Raw genomic sequence first — 18729 nt, forward strand, 5'->3', positions numbered from 1 at the left:
AGAGTAGCGTTCAGTCCCTATTTCTGATGCTGGGGCCCTCTCCATGGCTCTTTTGTCCAAAAAAAAAGCATTCAAAATCCTCAATCTCCTGTTGTAAAATAGCCAAAAGTGTCATCCGACACCAAGTCTGATGCATGGGGAATGTGTGGCTGGTCTGAAAGCAATGGTAGGGAATAACTTTGCTGAACTCTTTGAATCACCCCCCTGCTGGATGTAATGCTCTGCTAGCAGGTGGGGGTAATACTTTATCCTGGCTCCAACACAATGGCCATGTGCCACCGATTGCAAGCTAAAGTGTTTTGGTGAAAGTAGAGGGAGCCGCGGGAGACTGAGCAGTGCATTGCCCCAGAGGGCCTGCCAGATCCCCAAGCCTGTTCCTGTGAAGGTGGTCCTAGGTGTTATCTTCTCACCCGGCCCCATCAGCAGCCTTGAAAGAGGGACTGTAGGGGAATCTGCTGCACTGAAGAAGAAAGGCTGGGGGAATGCTGTGGCCCTGCTTTCCTTGAAGTGCTCTAGGCCAGCGTCTGTTTTGTCTCCAAAGAGAATGGTGCAATTAAATGACTAAACTTGAGAAGCCCATGGATCTCAGCCACACACGGCAGCGAAATACTACAATGGTACTGAATACCCTGCCCATGCAGTCAGTGGTGTCCAGTCCAGTGCGGAAGACATTCTTCACTGCATATGGACCATCTAGGACAATCTGTGGAGATTGGCTGAGAATTCTTCAGGGACTATTGGCAAGATCTCACCAACCATAAACCCACAAAGTATGCGAGTAGCATTATAAGAAACAAGTAGTTTTTACTGAACAAAGGGTGAGGCTAGCTGGGGAGAACATTCTCTTCACAAATGCCTCTATATGTTTTGATTTCCTGTCAGATGGCACAGTACAAAATGAGCTAGGGTTAAATCTACTTGTCAATCAGAAACATCAAGCTTACAGGTGTAGGGTGTTGCATAAGGAAGTGAGGATCGCCAGGTGCAGACTGCATAGCCTGGAAACCTCTGTTGACTAGTTGGCAAGAGCCGAGCTAGGCCCAAGTACCTATTAGTGTGTCCTTCAGAGATACGTTAAACAGAAAAAGTGGTTCTGTAGAAGTCTGTTCAGGTTGCAGGACTTCAGTCTGGACATTAGTTTTAAATGAACAGACAGAGGTTGGAGGTCTAAAACTTCAGCAGCAAACAAAGCGGATTCCTCTGTGGAAGGGCCAGGGGGAGAGTTCAACCCAGCGCCGGGGGAAATGTCTAACCCAGTGGAGTCCTCAAGGTCCATTAAAATATTGCCCTCAATACAATTATGGGATGCATCGTCCCTATCGTCTCCATGATCATTTTGACTGTGTTCTGAATCTGAAAAAAAGAGAATGTGCAGTATGTGCAGTTGGACCGACTGCACCAGAGGTTGTAGAGGGTGCCACTTTGGCTGAGGTCATATTGGGTTTGCTTTGGCGTCCGATAAGACAATGGTTTCTTTCTTTGACGTTGGTGGCGTCAGTGCGTGTATTGACGCACATTAGATCAGTGAAGATTGTGGCTCTGGGTTGGAAGCCAGGTTGGGGGGTCAGCACCGGAGTCAGGGCGGAACCCGCAGCAGAGTCAGAAGGACCAGGCAGAATAGAGGACAGACCTGCCAACGCTAAACCAACTGGAGGCCTCCTCAAATCCTTGGGCCAGAAGGCAGAGATAGGGAGCCAGGAGGGTGCCAAAGATGCACAACATGGCTTTCGTGAAGGCTTCAACTTAATACAGTGTCGCCTAGAGACCCTGAAATTGGGATTGAACTGGCATATGCTGTGGAATCGCTTCCATGGAATGGGACCAGGACAGAGCTCAATAGGCACCTTGACATACATGCTAATTCTGACAAGAGTGGCTGGAAGAGGTAGAGTCACGCAACGTCTTTTATGTTTTTAGATTTATACTTACCTGACGGTTTGGGAGTCCAAGAGACCTTTTTGCAGGAAGGGGTCTACGTTCAAGTCTTTGACCAGGGCTGGCCCTTACCTGTATTCTGACGTGTTTGGCAATGTAGAGCTTGGCTTCACAGTCCTGGATTACCTTGGATTTTCTCCTGTTGCAGTCCATGGAAGACTTAGCATTGTGCGAAGACTGTAGACACCAGAGACATACCTGGTGGGGGTGTGACATAGACATTTGTTTGTGACAAACCCTACAAGTTTTGAACCATGTAGTCTTTGGAGGGGACATGATACCTTGCAAACAGAGAAACTTTTGGCAAAAAACGTGTTAAAAAGACACAGAATAGTTGAGGTAGTGAACTCTGTATACACACTCGCAGAAGGAAACTGACGTCAGCGTGTGAGGGTGGCACATATATGTGACTCCGGCCTACTGATGTGGCACCTGAGGGCATTCACAAGGTGAGGAATATGCTGCTAATAGTATCCATCAGAAACTAACTTGTCTAAAGCTGGCGCGAGCAAGACCGCTTTATAGAATCAGATTCTGAATACAAATCGATTTGATGTCATGATACGCAGTGAAACAGAAGTTAGTTCAAACTCATTCATTGGTGGACGAGGCCCGGATTGAAGTTTTAAAGAAGAGTAATCCTTGAAACCAGAATTGCAGATTGAAAGGGGCCTTTGTAATAAAATGGTGAAAAATGAGCCGATTATGTGGGTAGGGGTGGGGGAGGGGGTTAATTTTCTTGGTTTTACTCCTATTCTTGCTTGGTCATAGTTATTACAATGTAAACTGTACCACGATACTTGGTGGTGATCTCCTGATTGTGGGGAACCACTTCTCTTATTCTGCTCAAATCAATCAATAAAATTTGTTGTGAAAAAAAAAATGAGCAGATTATGAGCAGAAAATGTGGTAAAGTTAATACTGGCAGAAGCCTGTGTTTGCAAATGCCACTTAAAACATTTAGAAGGTTTACAAAACGTCTTTTAGTCTGTCCTCAGTATAAATGAATCTAGAAAATACAAACTGTCTCTTGGTTAAGGAGAATGGATATAAGGAATATAGCAACTGCAACGCTTCCACTGTTTTATTACCAGGATAGTTCTGTCGCAAGATCAGTGGGACTATTCTGTTGAAAGTATGGAAAATATGACAAGACACAAAGGACTTCACGTATGATGATAAAATACTAACTTAAGTCTTGGGTCTTCAAGATCTAGTCAAGATAATGACCAAGACAAGGGAAATAGATCCACAACCCCTGAATTGCACTGATGTGGGAGGAAGTTCAGGTGGATCATAAAGGAAGTTAAAGGCACAACCTGGAGAACCAATTAATCAGATAGGGTGGCGTGCCAACCTAGAAGAAAATGCCTGATCCTATCTTCCACAGGGTGGCTGCGTGCCGCTAAGGCCACACTAAAGTGGCTTGGAGGCTGATGCCAAAGGGTTGGAGGAATGAGTGGGGCCATGCCCCTGGTGACCTGCAACCATATCTGTTTGAGACGGCATCTTGGCTATGAAAGAACTTGGATGACCCCTGCAGTGGTGAAGGGGCCTAGAGGTGTCTATAAATCAGATAGAGCGGAGGATGCCAAAGGCAGGGCCCGCCGCAACAACGTGTGCGTCGTGGGCCTTCAAGAGGGAGTGGAGGGGAGGAACGCAGTAATATACACGGCGGATTGGACCTGTTCGCTGCTACCAGGAGAGGCCCTGTCCCCACACTTTGTTGTTGAAAGAGCGTACAGGGTACCTGCCAAACCCCCACCTCCGGGCTCAAACCCAAGACAGTTTCTAATCCGCTTATTAAATTATAGGGACAGGGATGCAGTTCTCCAAGAGACTAGAAAATTGCAGGACATACAATTGGACAATCACAAAGTAATGATCTTCCCTGACTACACGTTCAAGTTTAGAAACAGAGCCACTCCTATTTAGTGGTGAAAAAACGCTGCAACAATGTGATCTTAAATACTCGTTGTTGCTCCCTGCAAAGCTGAGGGTCGTGGCAAATGGAAAGACCCATTTCTTCACTACACCAGAAGGCGCAGAGGAATGGCTGGATTCTTTCAACTCATCACAATCTGGGTGCAGAGAGTAACCACCGGAGACCACTCTAAGGCGCCGCAGGCGGAGGAGGTCGCAGTCTTCCACCCCTCAGGCATCTGGCCTGACGCCAGAACTGATATTGAGCGGGCAACTCGAGGCGGTACAGACAGTGGTGAACATCAGTGGATCCCCGCAGGGGGACTCAGACTCCGATCACCGAGGGCTGAATAGTGAAGAGGAGCTATCGGACGCTTTCCCTGTTTCCCACGGCTCCTGTGAACTGCCACATGTCACTCCGCAGACCTCTGATAACATTGCTTGAATGTGTAACTATTAACTGCTCACCTTTTCTCTCCCCCACACTCTGAGCGGCGCACAGACTTTTTGGTCACACACGTAATCAAATTGCCCAGTAAGCTGTATCTGCATTGTAATATTTACACCTACTAATTATTTGTAGCTCAGCATTGCGGGGAGGGTCTTGGATTTATTAATGCACTCTTTTCGTTAACTTTGAAATATATGGGAATTTTTTGTATGATACATAGGCAGCATCCCCGTCCAGAAACGGGTCGGGCCAGGGACAGGTTCAGCTATGCATGACAGGCCCCTCCTCTGTTCTTTTTGACTCCTAAATTGCTGTACACAATAGCCCCCCAGACGTTAGCTGTGTACTATTGCGTTCTACGTTTGGGCGTTTGACTATTGCAAAATTGCCTTCATGGTATTTTTGATTGTAAATTGTTTTTATGTTTTCTCTGCCATCATTCTTAGACACAGGTATGATTGTGCCCAGTCGGACTCCGCAAAGAACACATGCTAAAATGATCCATATACGCCCACTACCACCCCCTCCTATCACAATGTTGGATGAGCTGAGATGCACCTCCGACATTCACTGGTTATGGCACCCATTAAAATAGGCACATGGAACGTGCGAGGCATTCACAGCCCGGAACAACGCTATCTTATATACTCCTAATTGAAATGCCATCATATACAAATAGCACTTCTCCAGGAGACACACTTAGCTCAAACAGAAGTCACACAACTCCACAGACGATGGAGGGGGCAACTATATGCAACAGGATATTCTGCAAATGCGTGGGGAATCCTAGTGTGGGTGAGGCCAGGTACTCCATTTAAAGTGGTGGATGCACTGGTGGACGGGGAGAGCAGGTATGTTGTAGTTAAAGGGGTGCTTGATTGGAAGCCGGTAATACTGGCATCGCTTAATGCGCCTAACACCTAGCAAGCAGCTTACTTAGATCTTTTATTGCAAAAACTGTCTATATGGCCTGATCTCCCTATGATTCTGGGTGGAGACTATAATTGTGTACTGGATGTTTCCCTAGACCGGTCCTTTCCTCCTTAGCCAGGCATCGCCACACACACACCCGCTAAAGCACTAAGGCACTGGGAGTTACAGTGGCGCTTCTCCAATGTATAGCGATACAGACACCCACTAGACAGGGTACTCCTATTACTCCGGGGCCCATAGGCTACACGTACACTTGGACCGCTTTATGGTGTCCAACGACATCCTACCATGCATTTCCGACCCCACCTAAATGGGACGTACACACTCTAATCATAACCCGCACATTATGGAGTTACAGTGGGAGGATGAGTTGCCCCCGATCACGATCTGGTGCCTTCTGCAAGATATCCTACTGGACGCGCCCTTTTGGGATTCACTGGCTACTAATGTGGCACAATATTTTGAGGACAATGCAGGTACAGCCACGTCCCCATTGGTGGAGTGGGATGCCCTTAAGGTGGTTATTAGGGGACACTGTTCGGGGACGCAAGCATGTATGCGCGAGCAGCTGCAAAAAGGAACTCACCGCTTTGGAGCGGAGACTAGCCGCCGCAGAGCAGGCAGACATAGATGACACTCAGGGACAGCAGGGTTCCCTCAAGGAGGAACATGCACGATTGCTAGAGCGACTGAGATGCTTCAACTACGCTGCACACTCGGCGAGGACTCACTATATGGGCCACATGGCAGGCAAACTGCTCTCATGGCTCATCTGTCAGAATGAGTCGTCGGCACCCATAGCGTCAATGAGGACGACGACGGGGGTAATAGCATTTACACAGTGCGACATCCACGGCGCTTTTGTGACACACTATCGAGACTTGTATAAATCGTGTGCACGAGCCACACCCCTGGAGATACAGACATATCTGGACGGTCTAGACCTGCCACGGCCAACGCGCACCCAAAGCCAAGACCTGAACGCCCCTCTTCACTTAGAGGAGCTTCGTGACAGTATCTTTTCCTTGTCCAATGGGAAGTCGTCTGGACCGTACGGCATGCCGACTGAATTCTACAAAGCATACACACTCATCTTAGTACCACAACTGCTCAAAGTGTACGAAACAGCGCTCGATGATTCCACCCTTACTGTTACGCAGAACAAGGCTCTGTTGGTCTCCCTCCTTAAACCTGATAAGAACCCTGACCTCTTAGGCTCCTATCGTCTGCTGGCGCTCCTTAAGACAGACTAGAACATTTGTTGCATCACTATTAGCTAAGCGTCTCTCACCCCTAGTAAACGCGTTGGTGCACCCTGATCAGAATGGTTTTGTTCCTGCGTGCTGTACTTTCCTAAATATACGTAGATACGTGCAACAGTACTCCACGCATGCCTGGCCCCGTTCAGGCTGCCTGGTGCTAGATTTGAGAAGGCCTTTGATTCATTAGAATGGCCTTATCTGGCATCTGTGCTGGGTAAATACGAACTAGGGGAACATCACTTAAATATGGTTCGCTTATTGTACCAACGGCCCACTGTCCGGGTTCGTACAAGCAAGATTAATTTCAGATAAAATCAGAGTGAGACGGGGGACGAGTCAGGGATGCCCACTATCTCCGTTGCTGTTTTCCCTAGCTATGGAGCCTTTAGCAATGTGGCTCCGGAGAGATGGTGAAGAGTGGGGGATACGGTTGGGAGACGGGCTACATGCCGTTTCCCTGTATGCGGATGATCTGGAGTTGTATCTCCGAGACATCACTGCAATCCCGAAGTCTATTGCTGATATAATCAAATCCTTAGAGGAGAAGTCAGGACTCCGGGTTAACTGGGCCGAATCAGGGATCTATTCATTCAGCGGTCACAAAATAGAGGTAGATGTTTCTCTAAATGGCACATGGTACCCCACCATGTTCAGATATCTTGGCGTCTTTATATGTCGCTCACCTGAAGACTTATTGGAAGGTAACTTGACAAGAGCGATTTCAGCCATACGTGCTCAAAGGTAATTCGGTTCCGCTGAATGTAATGAGCTGCATCACCCTGTATTTTATTATACTCCCCAAATTGCTCTATTATTTTTCAAATCTCACACTATATATCCTTCCTAAGACATTCCGAGACCTAGAGCGACTATCCCGGGACTTAATATGGAATAATGGAAGGCCACATATCGCTTTGTGGAAATTGTATGCTCCTACTAGCCCGAGCGGGCTGTCTGTCCCTAATAAGGAACTGGACTATATACAACAAAGTGGTTGACTGACATGTGCCTGGAAGACATGGCGACCATGCACCAGCCTGGACCCTTTCCAAAATGTGTCACTTGTTCCATCCCATAGCCAAACTCCCAAGGCCACTGCAGTTACACTTGGGATTAACCCATAAATGCTATAAAAGAAGCTTATATTTCACCCGCAAGACACCTCCATACGCCCCAATTCTACCATTGATGGAGACACCACGGGGTAGGCTGGGTACCACAGAGGCGGCCCTCACGGCCCGGCATACGGCAGGGCTCGAAACATTGGGTGACTTATATAGGGACGGCGTATTACTAACATTCGAGACACTAGTCGAAGACAATGAACTGCCAGCGGGCCAATTCCTGTTAAACACTTCCCTCCTGAAAGCTCTGTCAACTGCCTGGGGGGGATCTGGCAATTGAGCCATCGACGCATTTGTTAGTGGAATATTTACAGGTAATGGGTGCTGGGTCACATGTGGTGCATTGGTTGGTGGAGGCACTTCTCACACACACACGCTGAGGCTGATGCAACGGCTTAAAGACAGATGGGAGGCAGATACAGGCCGGCCTTGGACAGACAAGGAATGGGATGCCATATTAGCAGGTGCTAGAAACATACCCAGAAACTCGAGGTTCAAGCTTATTCAAACATACATTAGACAGAGAGCATATCGCTCGCCGGACATGATAAATAGATACTTCCACATCGCCACTGCTGCATGTCCACGCTGACAGCATGCTGATGCAGACCTGCTCCATACGCTGTGGACTTGCGTATCCCTTGAGCATTATCGACAAGAAGTAGTTACAATCCTAGCTTCATGCACAAATACGGAAATGCCATTGTCGTGGGAAGTCTGCCTTCTAGGGCTGTACGCCAGATCAAAAAAGAATAAAGTCACCTCGAAGTTTCGAGATCTGGGTCTCATTACTGCAAAACGTCTCATAACTAAAAAATGGGATAATGCAGTCTCCCGGAGATACTTAGTTGGAAGTGCTCATTCATAATATGGGCTCAGGCGGAAAGTACGGTACTACATAGAGAGGAGATAGCTGGGCTTCGTAAGTTCCCCATTGCACAGAGCCGAGACACACTGCTTGTTGCCTACAGACTGGCAACCTGACAGCAGTTTATGCCGTCCCGTTAGCCAATCAGTGATAAACCCACCAGCCCCCCACCTCTCAGCCAAGGGGAGTTGACACGCCTCAGAGTTTGCAGAATAGATTCATATTGTTCCCCCTGATCTGTGATGGATAGCTATTCACACCTCCTCCGCCCTCGGACACAAGGGTCTTCTTTGTTGGAAGCTGTCCTGCCCTGTTATGTGCAATGTGTCAACTATCTATTAGGTGTGCGGATACGTGGAAGTGAACCGATAATACATCTTTGCATGCAATCATGCACAATTAACATTGATTGTATTAAGTAGATGGCAGATGTTTTAAGTTTCAGTTTTGTTTAGAACATTTTGGTAAATTTGATTTATTGGTGCTCACTGGTGATCGATATATGCGTGCTATCATCATTCAAGTCCTTTCTCCTACCAAGCAGTGAATAGACGATAAGACCCGACTGGCAAAGATTTGTATGTATCTGGTGCACACACCCAAGCTCCTGTCATGACTGCTCAGATATGATGTGTTATGAGTAAGCAATAGATCTATGGTGTTGCTCAAATGTGGGCAACGGCATGCAGAGGCATTCGTACATATATTCAAGTATGATAAAAATGTTTGTAATAGAGAATAGCATATATGTGTTAATTATACATTGCTGTGATAGTCAAAGCTATTCTGCACATCTAAATATTTTTGTACAGATCCGTGATGACAGTCATATTAAAAAGAAAAATACCAATAAATATATTTTAATATATATATATATATATATATATATATATATATATATATATATATATATATATATATATATATATATATATATATTTAAACAAAAAAATTAAAATATAGTGTGACAAGTTGTGAGGTAAATCTGAATATATAAAATGTTAGGTGTAGACTGCTCTCTTTTCATATAACAGTATAATAGTAGGATAGTGTAGATTTCATAGAATATATATATTTAAACCACCTGTGCTGTATGTACAGTGATGATAGTCAAGCATGATAATACTGAGGAAAAATAAATCATTAAGTTACAAGGAATCATAAATAAGACGTCCAAGTCCTGTGTGCTGTGTTGCAAAGACCCCCCAACACACATAAGCACTGCAACGTTATCCTGTATATTTCTATTAAATCAGCGGTACAGCCATCATAAAATGGGCAGTTAAACCTTCGATGAGCCACAATAAAATATTTACTCTCAATTAGATACTGCCACGCAAGAACAAATAGTGCACGCATTATAAAACGGAATACATATTATAAGGATGAGAGGTTTTGACATTTTTAAGCCAATGCCTTTAAATCTTTGGTGTCATACAAGATATTGGATTCGACTATGCTTCAACAATTGTTTCACTATACTCATTCCACATTTTTTTCCGATGCAAATATCTATGTAACCCAATCTACAATTGCCATCATTTACCTATGTATTCAAATAAATGTAATAATACAATAGTATTAAATCGGTTGGATTAAGTTGTTGGAAGAAAATTGTAATGCTCTGACAACCTGCATGCACTGCGAAATAGGTTATAGACTTATGATTTTAAAATGTCAGTCTTTGTCATAACAGTATAAATACATCTTTCTGCTCAAGTGAGCTGAAGTTTTAATTTTAGTTCACTCCCTTCATGTGCCAGGTGCCAATGAAGTGGTAGCATCCTCGATGCTGGTGGAATGAGTTCTCAGTCCTCTCATAGACTGCTTCTTATCAAGTCAAACTAGACTATCGGAGGACTACCTACCTCAACAAAGTCCATTTCTACACCACCTTACCTTTCTTTGCTCCAGAAAACTCCTTGAAAAGTAGATCTTCCACCCAATGTTTTCTGATTTCTTTGATTATAAAACTCAGGGTTCTATTTGGGTCTAACTGATGGAGTCTCTCACTCCCCCCATCGATGGGTGAGGAGGAGCAAAGAACGTTGAGCACTCAAAGGACTGCACAAGGTGATAAGGAGTCACTACTTATGGCAAATGCTCTGTCTTTGCCCTCAACACCAGTATGCCTTGAGAAAAGTTGGTTTAGAGTTGCTGCACCTTGAGAGCTTGAAGCTCAATCATGCGACCAGCTCAAGTAATCATGACAAGGAATACTATCTTCAGAGTCAGAAGACACAATGAGCAGATGTGCATCAGCTATGCCTCTGGTCTAATTGTTATCAAGTAGCCAATATTGCAGATCATTTGTAGTCTTCTCTAAAACCTGGACGTTCCCTGGTCCCAATAAGACTTCAGGTTCTAATGTAGAGCCCGCATATTCAATCTGGCATAGTCAACCAGCAGGATACAGGAGGGTCAAGGAGCCAAGAAACCTCAAAGCCACTCTAAGTAAGACCCAAGAGCGAGGTTGAAACATCTGGCTCATTGCCTGGACGTCTTGTGACGGAGGGAAGGCCCGCAAATGCACTGTATCCAAAATGGCTTCAATTAATGGAAGCCTCTGTGAAAGAGTCATGTGACAGAGGGAAGGCCCGCAAATGCACTATATCCAAAACGGCTTCAATTAAGGCGAGCCTCTGTGAAGGAGTCATGTGTGAATTTGGCATGTTGATTGTGGAGCTCAGCGTTGTCAGGGGTTCAACGTCATCTGGAGGTGGTCTACAACAGACTGTGGTGAGCTAGGCTTCAACAGCCAGTCGTCAAGGTGGGGGAAAATTGGTATCTCCAACCTCCAAAGGTGGCCGCAACCATAGTCATAACTTTTGAGAACACCTAAGGGGAACTGGTGAGGCCGGGGGCAGCACAGAAAATGCTCCTGAGCTACCTTGAACCGCAGGTATTGTCTGTGGGACTGTAGTAAGGATATATAAATATGAAATGCATCCTGCAAGTCCAGGGCTACCAGCCGGTCACATAAATCCAGGGCATACAGAATCTGGGCGTGTATGAGCATCAGGAATCTGTTGTTCCACAGGAAGGCATTGAGAGGGCAGAGATCTAAAAATAGGTCAAAGGACTTTGTCCTTCTTTGGCGTGAGGAAATAGTAGAAGTAACAACCAGTCCCCATTTCTGAGCCAGTACCTACTCTATGGCCCTTTGGAAAAGAGAGCCTGCACCTCTTGCAACAGAATGCCAGGTGCTCCACTGAAGAGTGGAAGATGAGATGTGAATCGGAAAGGAATGAAAGTGCATAACCCTGTTGAACAATCTGGAGGATCCATGTGCAGGATAGGATCTTTTACCACCCTTGGAGAAAATTTTGGATCTGGGCTCCTACTAAGGGCCAGCTAAAGTGCCTAGTAGACCAATGCCGCAGAGCTGGGGGACACGGATGATCAATGTCCCTGGTGACCTGCACATTGTCTGCCCAAATCCCGTGGCTTACACGACTGGGTTGACTGATGCGATAGCTAGACGCTGCATATGGACCAGCCATCTGGAGTAACCTTGAAATCGACAAAGTTGCTGGGGAAACTGGCAGGCATTGAAAGGCCCAATGAATGAACTGTGTTTTGGCACTCCTTAAAGCATTCCAGGACCGAATCTGCCTTCTCGCAACATGGGGAAGGTCTATCAAAAGGCATATCCATAAGGGTCACCTGGACATCCCCAGAGGTGCCCAAACATCTCATCCACTGAATGTCTCAACTCTCTATGATTCCCTGTCTGGTAGGGAGTGATGGAAGGGGAAAAGTTTCTGTGGGAAATGGATTTGGGTTCACCTTGCTGGTGGAACTTTGAACCAAGAGACTCTTAGAAAATCGGTTTGCCTGGTACCGATCTATGTCACCAGGCAACCGGTCGGTTTACTGGAGGGCAAGAACTATACTTGCAACAATTGCTGATCAATGCGTCAATAAGGGTTTCGTTGAATGATAGCAACGGTTCAGAAAAAGCCTGCCTAGCCTGCAACACCATTATGAGGACTTTAGCCTTTACCTCAACAGAGGGGGTTTTAGGTTCAAAACATCAAGCTGCACTCCTAATCACATCAGCAAAGAAAGTACTTTCCTCTGCTGGTGGCCTGTGATGAGGGACAGGGGGGTGGCGGTGGCAGGAGGGAGTCACATCACTATCAGGGAAAGTATACTACAGTCTACTCGCCTCCTGCAAGTCCATGCAGAGACCCTAGACAACATAAAAAGGGGTCACATCATTCCCATCATCTTAATTGTCATCTCTGAAGGCTGCCTGACTGATCATAGTAAGAACCAAAAAGATGCTCTATCTGAATCTGACTGAATGGGGACAGAGTGCATAAAAAAATATTCAGGACGCAACCATGGCCCAGGCAGAGATGAGTTCAGCTCTGAGCTGGACACCAAAACTGGTTGAGGGTCCATCTCTAGTGTTTCGAGGCCAGCATCTAAGTCAAAGGAAGCGGAGCAGATTTTGATGTCAGAGTGGAAGTAGGTACTGAATCCGGAGTGGAACCTAAAGCCATTTCTAGAGGTACAGATGGCACCAAGAACAGATCCACCAGCGGCAACGTGACTTGAGGCCCGTGTGGTTCCTTAGGGACAAAAAGAGTGCCAGAGATCAGCAATATGACCTCCGTAATAGCCTTGGAGTATTGCCATGTTGCTGATGACCTGAGAAACTTGACAGCATCAGGACGAATTGTGGAATCGGCTTCTCTGTGGATAGGAAGCAAGATCAATTGGTTTCTCCGGAGACAGAGAGTGGCAGGATGGGGACTAGTCCCAATTGGCTTTCTAGCGTTTCCTCTTTAACTTCAATTTAGGCTTACCCGGAGACTTGGACCACGACGAGGACCAGTGGAGGGAACGACCTCGAGAGAGGCAGCCAATCCGCACTCTTAACTTCGAATGGGAGCAGGATTGGCACAGTTTCTATCAGTGTTCGGCGACGCACACCTTTGCTTCATGTTGTCGCATGACTTCGGATTCATTTGGGACCGTTCCTTACAAGAATGGAAGTTGCGTTCTGGGCACACACACCAAAAGCATATCTTGTGCTGGGCTGTCAAAGACATTTGTCTACAACAGTCCTGGCAAGGTTTAAATCCTGTAGTTTTGTGAGGGGTCAAAGTTTCCTTGCACACCAGCTGGAAATGTTCGCGAAACATATGTGCCTAACCTACTTACAAGATAAGAAAAGAGAGGAGTGGAGCTCCGGATCGGTGTTCAAAGGTGCAGAAAGAAAGTAATATATCAACATAGAGGGGTGGTGCTTATATGTGACTCTATTCGCGACTTCCTTAGGGAATAAAGTCATGCAGATCTGCATAGTGTCACCTACTGGCAATGAGGGAGCACTGCTGTGTATACATTTTCAGGTCCTGATACCTGGAGATAATCTCAAGGTGAGAAATCTGCAAATAAAAGTATCCATCAGAAGTTAGGCCCTGTAGTAAAATGGCTCAACTATGGATCCTCTGTTTAGATAGTGACAGAGCTGACAACATAGATAAATGTATATAATTATGCTATTTCTAAGATTTAAGATCAATTATGTAATCTGTTTGGCATTTGAGGGTATTGTTCATATGATTGTGCCACAAATTACACACGTACAATTGATTTGACTTTATTGATAGAGAATCAACAATTACTTAACAGGTATAAATCAGTAACATCCCCTCAACCCCTCAAAAGAAGCATGCATTCAAATAATAAAATGATGGGCAAGGGTGAGCCTCACTAAGAATTACAGTAAATAATGCACTTTGCCTTTTGTAAAAAAAGGATATCGTAAGGCACATCCTGAAGGAACTAAGGGTCTCGTGGGTGTGGAAGGCTATATGGCAGCAATTCTATAATGTCTATGTAGCACAGTGGAATTGCCACCATAATGTGTGAGTATTGGAAATGTAACCCAAAGGAGTGGATTCAATTCAGTATCCATTGAAGAAGCGCCACTGACATGCTGGAAATTTTACCATGCAACACTGTTAGGGTTTATAGGACTGTCTTTGACAGAGTAGTCTTATTCGAAAATAGTGGCTGGAAGACCGGCAAGCCTAAACTATGTGTCAGGTATACCGCAACACTTGGCAGAGTCTACACCAAGTATTAAGAAGTCTTGTAGACAGAATCAGATTCAGCTTTTGTATTAAAAGGCTCTAGTCCCTCACCCAGGCACATGGGTATAGGAACAGAGACATGGGTGGAGAGAACTTCCAACATTTCAGTCTCTGACTGCTTTACTAAAATTGAGTTGAAACTCATTTACAACTAACAATTTCATGATAAATAACAAGTATGGCTGCTTAATACCGTATATCAAAATTAAAATGATGTCAGCTTGAGGCATTGTTTACTTCTTAGCTTCCATAATATACATATTTATTCCCATTGTAGAGTGGGTACACTGACAATTTGCCAAAGCCTTAATTTAAAGAGTATTGTGTTTATTAATGTAATTATTGTAGCTGGACTTCTACTGGTGGTCAGCTTTGAAGACATATATATTTTGCCAAGAATATAATTCACAGGGTTTTCAAAGATAAAAGGAAAACAACATGCACTGAGCCAAAAAAGTTAACTGTGGCAAAACCAACAACAATAGGATACAGATAGAAAAAAAACGCTAATAAACAAAAACAAAAAAAAGATGCAAGATGGAGAATTTGTTTGTTACCCACCTCCATTATACGTTCATCTGATTTTAATCTTGCTCTCCTCTCCTCATTAAGCTTTAACCTGCAAGTTTCCAGTTCCACCTGTTAATTATAAACAATATCATAAGAAGCAGCGATCTTGGGTCATCCAGTTTTGGTTGAAAAATAACATTTTATGATATTAGATTTTTTTTATGTTAGCTATCACAAAGAATGAATGAAGTCCTGCATTGGTTCCATGCAGAGGAATTAACTTCAAGATCTGCTAATTCTCATTGTGATACTTACATCACCTAGTCTCACCAGATAATTGACACACCCCTAACTAAAAAGTCATATACTTTGGAAGAGGTACAATTACAAGACACAGAAAGTGGCTTTTCAAAGAATGGCCTTAGGTTCAGAAATAAGGCACAGACCAATCAACAGTGTGCAACGTATTTACATGTGGCTATGGTTCAGGGTGCATTGAAAGGGATTTTCAATCTAAAAAATCTTAAACCAAAAAAAGACTAGCATGAACTAGTTACTTAACTTTGGTATAGCCTTTCTGGTAAATACTCTATCAAACTGCAGATTCCTCATCTGTAGAATTTCCCTCTGGCGCCAGACTGGGTCAGGAACCTTTCACAGTAGTGCTTTCGCATGATACTTGATGGGTTGTGTAGTCCAGCTTAGCATTAGTCTCATTCTGCCACAGAAGAGAAGGAATGGAGCAGCATAAAAGCGACACCCAGCATGCAGAGGTCAGTTTCTTATTTGACTCTTTCCACACCCTCAGGGACGTAGCACAAACGATTGGAGGTAGCAGTGTGCAAATCTCTAATTTGGGTCTTTTAAGATGGTAAAAATAGGCCACTTCACAGAAATGGGAGGTTTGCGAGGAATCTGGATTAGATAAGTATTCACCAGAAAGAGGGTTATCATAGAGAAGTAACTTGTTTTGCTCAGCAAAACTTCTAATCACAGATTTCTCACCTGCAGAATAGATTCCAAAGCAGTAACTTTCCGAGGTGGAAGGTCTGTGGAGTGAACTAAGACAAAAACATCCTGCAAGACTGAATAGACAAAATGCCCTTCCCATCAGACCTGGCTGTCAAGGCAGTAGTGCTTGTGAACTGGTGCATGGACGCCAACGTCACTGCCTGATAGATTACACAAATAGACCCTCCACATACCAATGCAGTGTTAGGAGTCCTGGTCCTTGTGGAATGAGCCCTCAGACCTTAGGGAGGCTGTTTCATGGTCAATGGCTTGCAGATCTTAATGCGGAGGACGAGTCACCTTGACAAAGTCTGTTTCTGCACTGCCTTACCATTCTCTCTTGAGGGGCGAGGCAGAGAAAAGAACATTGAGAGGGTGATGGACTGCCCAACGTGAAATGGATTCATGACTTTTGGCAAAAGGGGTGTCTTGGCCCACAATACCAGTTTGATTGAGAAAACGGTGGTGTAAAGCTGCTGCACTGAGAGGGCCTGAAGCTCACTCATGCGATGAGCTCAAGTAATAATGTCAAGAAACAATGTCTTCAGAGTCAGAAACACAATGAGCAGCTGTGCATCGGCTTGAAGAACCACATTGAGTTCCCACTCTGGCATCACAAGGGTTTTAGGGAGAAGGATATGTGTTAAGCCTTTTAGAAACCTCATCACAACAGGTGATTTAAATAAGGATGACAGGTCAGCAAATGCAAAAACGCCGAAAGGATTGGCAAAACACCTTTAATAGTGCACACTGCAAGGACTTGCTGGCCTAAAGTCAAAACAAACAATAAAACATTTGGCATGGAAAGGGTCTGTTTTGCTAATCCCAGTCCAAACCACAAATTTGTCCCAGTGCCTGGCATAAATGGACTTCGAAGACAGGCGCCTGGCAGCGATTATGACATCTAAAACCTCTGGTGGTAAACCGCATACAGTCAGCAGCTGCCACTCAATCTCAACACATGGAGATATAGATTGTGCAGGTTCCGGTGCAGAAGCACAAGTTACTACTTGTGTAACGATATATCTGTAAGAGACATTAGTTAGTGATAGATTCCTTACCTTAGAATAACCCCAGGCGTCAGACTGGATCCGGAAATTTTTGCGTAGCAATATCCCTGCGCGCCGGTAGGCGTCGTCCGCGGCTCCGCGTCCGTCGTCGGCGCCGGAATGACGTCGTCGGAGTACTTAGACGCCGCCCATGCGCGCTGACGTCAGTTCTGATACACAGCTGTTCAGCGCCAGATACGCAGAGCCATGATAGAACCAACACTGGTACCATGAAACTAGGGCCCTGAAAGGGGGATGACCTTAACCCTAGATATCGGTGCGCAGAACGGGGAGGATGGGTGGGTCGGTAAGGAATCTATCACTAACTAATGTCTCTTACAGATATATTGTTACACAAGTAGTAACTTGTGCATCTGAAAGAGACACGTTAGTGATAGATTCCTTACCTTAGAATAGATACGCCAGCAATACCAACCCCGGTGGTGGGTCTGCGAACCAATAATCACACCAGAAAGTCCTGGAGGACGGAACGGCCAAATAAGCCATCCCTCAGGACTTGACTGTCCAGGCAGTAGTGTCTTGCAAACGTGTGCAGCGAGGCCCACGTAGCTGCCTGGCAAATGTCCTGCAAGGGCACTCCCCGGCCCAGGGCAGTTGTAGTCGCCGTGGCCCGAGTGGAATGAGCCCTCAATCCAACAGGGGGCTCCTTCTTAGCCAAGGAGTAACATGCCTGGATGCACAAGATGACCCACCGAGAGATGGTCCGCTTGTGCACCGCCTTTCCCTTCTTAGCGCCCACGTAACCAACAAAGAGTTGGTCATCCACCCGGAACTGGCGTGTGCGATCCAAGTAGTAAGAGAGCGCACGTTTTGGGTCCAGACGGTGGAGCCTCTCTTCCTCCTTCGAGAGATGCGGAGGCGGAAAGAAGGTGGTCAAAGTAATGGACTGTCCGATGTGGAAGGCTGCGACAACCATGTACCGGAAAGAAGGTCTTGTGCGCAACACAACCTTGTCCGGATGAACAGAGAGGAAATGAGGTGTGGAAGAAAGAGCCTGGAGCTCACTCACTCTCCTGGCAGAGGTGATGGCCACCAGGAAGGCAGTCTTCAAAGTAAGAAGACGGAGAGGACAGTTATGGAGCGGCTCAAAGAGAGCACACATCAAGTAAGTAAGAACAAGGTTCAAGTCCCACTGGGGCATCACGAAAGGAACAGGAGGGAACATGTGTGTGATGCCCTTTAAAAATCTATTTACAATAGGGGACTTGAACAAAGAAGGATGATCAGGTAGCCTTAAGAAGGCGGAAAGGGCACAAAGGTACCCCTTGATAGTGCCCAGAGCAGATCACTGCTGGGCAAGAGAAAGAAGGAAGAGGAGAACCTCAGAAAGGGGTGCAGAGAGAGGGTCCGCAGCCTTTGCTGTGCACCATGCCACAAATCTGTTCCACCTGCAGGCGTATACCGACTTTGTGGAGGGACGCCTGGCTGCCAGAATGACATTACAGACTTCGGGAGGCAAGTCAAATGGCTTCAACTGTCGCCGCTCAATCTCCAAGCTTGTAGGTGGAGACTGGACAGGTTCGGGTGGA

General features: G+C 45.6%; 1 protein-coding gene across 2 annotated transcripts in view; it reads right to left on the reverse strand.

Annotated features, from left to right (window-relative positions):
* The window catches only part of CEP78 (centrosomal protein 78), a 536668-nt gene that overhangs the window by 213048 nt on the left and 304891 nt on the right, over positions 1-18729 (reverse strand). For both annotated transcript variants that reach the window (XM_078675855.1, XM_078675856.1), the window contains one exon: positions 15171-15248. In XM_078675855.1, the coding sequence (XP_078531981.1) occupies positions 15171-15248 (78 nt within the window). The remainder of the gene's footprint in view (positions 1-15170; positions 15249-18729) is intronic.

Source organism: Lissotriton helveticus, chromosome 2_1, assembly GCF_964261635.1.
Source record: "Lissotriton helveticus chromosome 2_1, aLisHel1.1, whole genome shotgun sequence".
In the NCBI taxonomy this organism is placed as follows: domain Eukaryota; kingdom Metazoa; phylum Chordata; class Amphibia; order Caudata; family Salamandridae; genus Lissotriton; species Lissotriton helveticus.